The sequence below is a fragment of the Bombus impatiens genome, unplaced genomic scaffold (genome assembly GCF_000188095.3).
Source record: "Bombus impatiens unplaced genomic scaffold, BIMP_2.2 scf_0344, whole genome shotgun sequence".
In the NCBI taxonomy this organism is placed as follows: Eukaryota; Metazoa; Arthropoda; class Insecta; order Hymenoptera; family Apidae; genus Bombus; species Bombus impatiens.
The window spans coordinates 1,008,275-1,015,123 of record NT_176763.1 but is presented as its reverse complement, the minus strand read 5'-3'; the positions used below and the strand labels follow the sequence as shown (position 1 = coordinate 1,015,123).

Here is a 6,849-nt window from a genome sequence, read left to right as displayed (position 1 = left end):
AGCTACCACCGGAGGCGGAAGCCCCGTCGAACTCGAAGGCCACTGGGGACGTAAGCTGTACGGGGCGAGTGTAGCTCCACCACCGCCGCCGCCTCATCACCACCCGCGGGCGCCTCTCGTTTTCGCGCCTCAGGACATGAGGCAAATACTCAAGGAGGAACCCGTGCCACGTGCTTGGCCACAGCCCGCGCTTGCCGACAACGGAACGTGAGTACCTACGCTTATTTTTCTATTTTCCCCATTGAAATCGTTCGCTCTGGTATATCAGATTCGCGATATGCTCCTTTCTTTAGTGGAAAATGAAGATTTGGAAATATACGGAGGTTAAGTTATAAGTGAAATTGTGAAGAAAAACGTGAACGACGGTAAAGAAATATTCGGCGTTTTATCTCGATAAAATTAGGAAATATTTTATATGTTCGTTTTATTTTGTACTGCATTAGGTAATGTTGAATAAAAGTTTAGTCGACGTTGAGGTACAGTTTGAAATTGGAATGTTTGTGTGTCCTACGTATATAGTATATAGAATTATATAACTCTCTGTTGATATAATGAATGACGATTATTGACACGTATAATTGTCATCAAAATCTATGCATAAAATGAATCTATTGATAAACTAAAACGTTGGTGTGCATATCTAAATCGATTTCTATATTTTCTACTTCCCTTATAGCGGGCAATCAAATTATTGTAGAAGCACATTTACTATAAAAATGATCGCGTAGATTAAACAGCTAGATAAGTCGCTAAAAAGTAGAGTGTATTATTTGTTACCCATTTCACGATATCGTAGCAAGAAATTAAAAATATTGACTCAATAGGCACGTTCGGCCTTCAACTGTAAAATCTATCCAAAACAAGTAAAAAGAGAGCGTAAATAAATCGCCATTACGTCGTCGCATGCCGTCGGACAGCGGCAATGTCGTTGCTCCGTTTACTTTCCACAGAATCATTTAAAGAAATATTTACACAAAACTCCTAGTAAACAGAAAAAAGAATAACAATTCTGAAACATTGAATCGCTGTAACTATAACTATTTTACTTTCTCCATCGCTGAAACTACAATATTACTCCTATAAAATTGCCTTCAAAAATCTCGCTTCGTAAGCACATCGAGAATATCGATGAGATTTTCTTCAGATAAAAAACATTACGACGTACGATTAGTAAAGATCACAAAAATTGCTTTACACCAGCTTTCCCATAATCGTTGGATTTGAAGACTTTCAAATTACGACGCGTCATCAGGAAACGACAATGCCTCGGTATTTCGTGGCACGCGAACAAATATCCAGTTTATCTTTAGAAGCAGAGCGTTTCAAAGCGGTTCACACGTAGCTGCATTTGGCGAACGATAAACCGTGCTTTATTGCAGCCTCGCTTAAGGGATTTGTACGACGTGCAAACGACGAAGGTACAGATACGCGGACTCGAGGAGGTAAACCGACCGGGTTGGGGGCTCGCTAATCCAATAGCGGTTCTCTTAACTAACCCCTTCCAAGTGGCGTGACACGGGAGTGGGCGACCGGAATCGAGTTAATGTAATTGAGAATTTTAGCGCCTTTTGCTTTCCTCTCTTCCTCTCGTTTCCTCTTCTACCTGTTCGTTTTTCCTCCGGGTTATCGCAGACTTTCCGCGCCTGAAAGGAAAACTGAAAAATTATTGCGGCTTAACACGCCAGTACGAGTTCTATCTATAACTTTATGCAAGTGATTGGTGGATTGTGAATTTTTATGCGTTTATGGAAATGCATCGAATGTAAATGGAATGTAAAATGCATAATATAAAATGTTCAAAGTATTCGTTACAATATTTAATGGGAAAAAGAAATCTCTGCTTAGGTCCTACTGTTATTACCATTTTCACAAAAATACAAATTCACGTAAATATCCGCGATGTAGTCATTTTTTGGTATTTTTTAAATAAGGAAAATTTGATAGAAGAATTTTCTTTACTTATATAAATATCAGTAATTACCGTATGTATAGATACACTTATATTTTGTAAAAACAGTTTGAATATTTTCAGACGTTTTAATTAAGAGTTCGTTTCAAGAATACGTTATTATTAATCCATTTGGATAATCATAATTGCTTTCTGGTTTAATATTCAAAAAGATACATAATTCCTGTTATAATGGCGGGTTTACAGAGCAGAACCGACAGAATGACAAATCAGATAAATACGCGCTGTGATTTTGTCCGCGTTGTTTCTATTATTTTCAACATTAATTCGATACCATCTTGTTTAATGCGCGTAAAAAATTGAAATGCAGGCAAAAGTGATGACGTAGGTATCCATGTAGATAAATATTATTTTTCAAAATTTACCTTGTACTTCACGATTATTTATGCATCTTCCTGCGTAAGTTTGTTATCTTCTCAAATAAGTTTATGTGATTAAGATACTTGTTTCGAAAAGTTGAACATCGACCACGTACTTAGACAATGAAATCGTGCAATTTACACAATCTTGAGTCGATCAATTTGGCTTCAAAAAAGTTCAAATACGAAAATTTCGTTTATATCCAATATCTATCCTTTCTTGCAACAATAAATTGACAAAGATTGTATTTGTCAGCTCTATTCTTTTCTTAACCGGTACTTAATTGAAACAACGCTAACACAGTTGGTACAAGTGGCTTAGACAAAATGTTAAGCGTTGGAATCGTTTCTGTTCAAATTTACCGTGGAAAGTTTCATTTCCTTGGTGAAGAGCGCTTATAACACACAGACGCGGTGTACGCCGACTCGAAAAAGAGGGTGCGAGAGGGCTTGGCGAAACTGTTTTAAAACTCCCAGCAAACAGACATAAACTCTCACGCTTTTTAAAAACCCCTAAAAAAGTTACCCACCTAATGAAGCAGTAAACCATCGCGCCCGACGAAGGGACGAGCTGTGTCGTCCGTGGAAAAACAATGACTTTCTCTGCGACTCCGGGTATGAAAGTAAAAGGAATATACGACGAAGAAAAAGTTTGCGAGCAATTGTTGCTTTCGCAAATCAGTGAATACGTTTTGCGCGTAATATAATCACGAAAGTTTAGTTATGTAAAAAGTTAGGAAGGAGTACCGTCGAAACTACCATACGTTCGTTCATTTTGACACTCTTTAAGGTGCAACTTTAATGAATATTCTATCGTGGATTAATCTTTTATGAAACGTTTCGTTTTCTTTCGTGCGTGGACTAACTTTAATGAATATTCTATCGCGGATTAATTTTTTATAAAACGTTTCATTTTCTTTCGTGCAGTATAACTGTAATGAATATTTTATCGTAGATTAATTTTTCATTTTTTTGAATTTTTAATTACGTAACTTTTATTTGCAAATCGATGAAACGCAAAGATGACCAACAGGCGAATTCGTGTGCGTGATCTTTTTATAGTTGTGATGTTTGCAATAAAATCCCCAGTCGTAAACGAATTAATAAATTTTTGTCAGAGGAGGCAGTGAAATATGGCATTAAATTGAACAGCATCCGCGGTAACGCTGGCTAGTTGCGAATTACATTCGGATATATTACAAATTGCTCATTATCTCCGCGCGCATTATGAATCACGTTGGGTGCAAGCGTAAATAGACTGCGCTTCGGCTAACTCGTAATAACTAACGCCCGGCGGTATACATTAACTGCGGATTTATTGTAATTCTCCGCGATTGCTTTATCCACGAATTCGTAACCGTATCCGTGGGTTCGTATTATCCGCATATTTCGCCCGTAATGCATTGTGCGCAAATAGCATAGGTTGCGGCTCGCATGTAAAGTATAGACTAGCTCGGACGATTATTCGACGATCTGCGTTTGCAAATTGCCAGCGTGTCAATATTTGCCCCGCGACCGATAAAGCAAAAATTTCTGTACGCTTTGCCAATGGAACTTTACAGTAGAATTTAATTACTGATAAAAGAAAAAAAAAAAGAATTGAAATTTCTTCTCATTTCAACGTAATGTACGTGGAAAGGATACACGTACATAATGAAATCACAAATTATAATATTAGATGGATACTCAAATTGATCTAGCTGCGACTAGAGTCAAACGTCATTCATGAATTGATATTTAAATCTGCTTACAGCCCTCCATTAAAATTACACTCCGTTAATCCTCTATCGTTTTCTATTTACATTATAGTACTTATTGTGTTATATAGTAAAAATTAATGTGCATCTATAAAAATAAATCTAACTATAATTGTGAGTTTGTCAAAACTCATGTTACCATTAGTTAGTTATATGAGTGCAATATTGTTGTTAATGTATAATGAGTTTAAACTAGATGTCAATTTCAAGTAAGTTTTAATGTTACAAACATAAAGTGTCCTATAATAAATACAACTTTTTAGGTACACAAATTTCTCGTGTACAAATTCTGCCGTACAGGAGACAGAAACCACGAATACGTTCACCTTATAATTCGGATCTGTCATCATGCAATTTTCATGTGCTTTTCTGAATGAACAAAGATACATGGCTGATCAAGATAACTTTCATAATTTATTCATTTCATAATTTAGTTCACACTAAACGTTGCAGCGTTCGAACGATGTCAGGAAATCAGACGCAACTCATAAATTAATTTCTCATTACGATAAATGTTTGCAGATGCTGTGGAACCATATACTGCAAACTGACAGTAAACAGATATCCTTTATTCGTTCATACTTTTTATAGAAAAGGGGAGTAACTTACTGACTAACCTACATATCCATCTTCTAACACTTCGTTACCGGTGGAAATGTTTTCACGCGAATGAAAACCGGATTCGCCATGTTTACGTTAGATTTTTAACTCGCAATCTTTTGGCGTATAATCTCGCTCTCGAGGAGAGAAACTGTTCGTTTACTTATTTCGTGCACGTTTTTTTTCATCTACAGCTCTTTTCCTTAAATTGGCATTTTCCTAAGTGCAGAACTATTTGTAACGTCCCTGCACACCAATGGGCGCAACGATGCAGGGAAAAACTGGTATCGCGCGGAAAGACACCTATCGCGTCCTACATCTTCATTTGCGTATTTGGCGCGCGGCGAGTATCGAGTTATCTTTGTCGGCCGATCGAATCGTAGCGTTACTTCAGTCGTCGCAGAAAGAAAAGTTACGCGACAGGGATCGCTGTGCCTCGAGGCCGAAGGCAATGCAGGCGGCACGTTGCGCCCGCCGCCACCGATGAACGCTATCAGCTAACCGAAAGCGGGCGCGTGGCAAATTGTACCGGAGAATTCCGGCTGCGGGAATCCGGCAATCCTGCCTGTAATTATCACCTCCGTGTCGCTTGCTGTAGTCTGGAACGTACAAGTTGTTACGCATTCGTCTTTAAGGAGAAATGTACCTGTTAATGCAAAATTACCTATCAATTTCTAAACATACAGCCATATTTATGATGATTAAAGCGAGCTTTATAGGTCCAAATATCTATGTCTATGTATTAGGCTGCGGATGTCCATTTATTTATGGGAAATTTAAGTCTGCAGAAATATACGAAACATATAAAAATATACAAACATATTACGGATAATAGATATGTAATATTGAAAAATATAATGAAATATTCCAAGTATGCATTATAATTAGAATGCAGGTATTTATGTAAATTCATATGTTATACAAATCTGCATATGCAATGGAAATTTATCTGATCTACTAAATAATAGTAGTGAAAGTACTTTGGATATTTTGTACGTAATGTTTCTGCATCCTCTGCATCTTTTTTTTCTAATTTCTTCTTACGCATTCTGTGCAAAATGTAGACACGTGAGTGAGTAGAATAACCCCGAAATGTTGGATACACGCGGCAAACGTTGAGAATATGAAACGACGCGAAAAATAGCCGCTTAATAGAGGAATATTGGCGTAAAGCGTTCTCTCGCCATACGATTATAATTATACTGGCCCGTTAAATGACCACGACCCCTGCATTCCATTTTCCTGGTTGACAGTTGCGTTTCTTTTTTGTCTCTCTATTTTTAACCAGCTTTTTTCACCGAAAATCTTGCACACTATTAAAAAGCTCCTTGTTATTATTTGATATAAATATTATTATACTTTAATACTACATGTTTGAAATATTTAACATGTAAAATATTTGTAGTACAGTCTTATCACATTACATTAACAACACTCTTTAATATAAATAAGTAAAATAACATTTCAACAGAATACCTACCATATACACAATTAATATTTTAAATGCATGAATATAAAAAGCACTGTTTTAAGTATTTGAAAGTAAAAATTTCGTGCTAACAGACAGAACTCAATTCAAAGTGTTCTTCCATAAATAATTGCCTGATACTGCACTACAATCACTAATAAAATCCCATCTATGATTATCTGCAACAAAATTAGATAGGAAATATATTGCACCAATGCAAACTTTTGCTCCCCTTCTAATATATAATATAAACAAAAAATTCATTGAATTCCCACAGTCGCATCGCATCGCATAAATTACTAATCAGTTATATTAACAAGTTGCAAAGTCCAAACACAAACTATCAATGAAAGTAATCCCATCCGCGCGGTTCTCCACGTACCACCCGCGAAATAAAACAACGTGGTCGCCCGGACTTGCATATTATTGTTATTTTAACGAGCATAATCTTGAAACCGCGAAACGGTGGCGCGCCGCAATCCGCAATAGTTTGGAAAAAGGTGTGCGACAGTATTGCACCGCAGGTGATAATGTAAAGGCTCGGTAGGACGTGCCTACACGTTACATAGGAATTGGTGCATGGCAAACGGGGCAAAATAATCGGACGTCGAGAGTTATGGGGCGCGAACCGGCGGCCGGTTAATCAGCCACCGATAATTATCGACACGGGCAGTACATCACTAACCCTCCCAGCCT

The 6,849-nt window shown here is 37.3% G+C and overlaps 1 protein-coding gene across 5 annotated transcripts in view; it reads left to right on the top strand.

Annotated features, from left to right (window-relative positions):
- Window positions 1-6: 6 nt before the first annotated feature.
- The window catches only part of LOC100746537 (transcription factor collier), a 96,479-nt gene continuing 89,636 nt past the window's right edge, over window positions 7-6,849 (top strand). For all 5 annotated transcript variants that reach the window (XR_002946703.2, XR_002946702.2, XM_012385712.3 and 2 more), the window contains exon 1: window positions 7-207. Coding sequence is in view for 3 of the 5 variants with exons in the window: in XM_012385712.3 (XP_012241135.1) it covers window positions 137-207 (71 nt within the window). In the remaining 2 variants the exon portion in view is untranslated. The remainder of the gene's footprint in view (window positions 208-6,849) is intronic.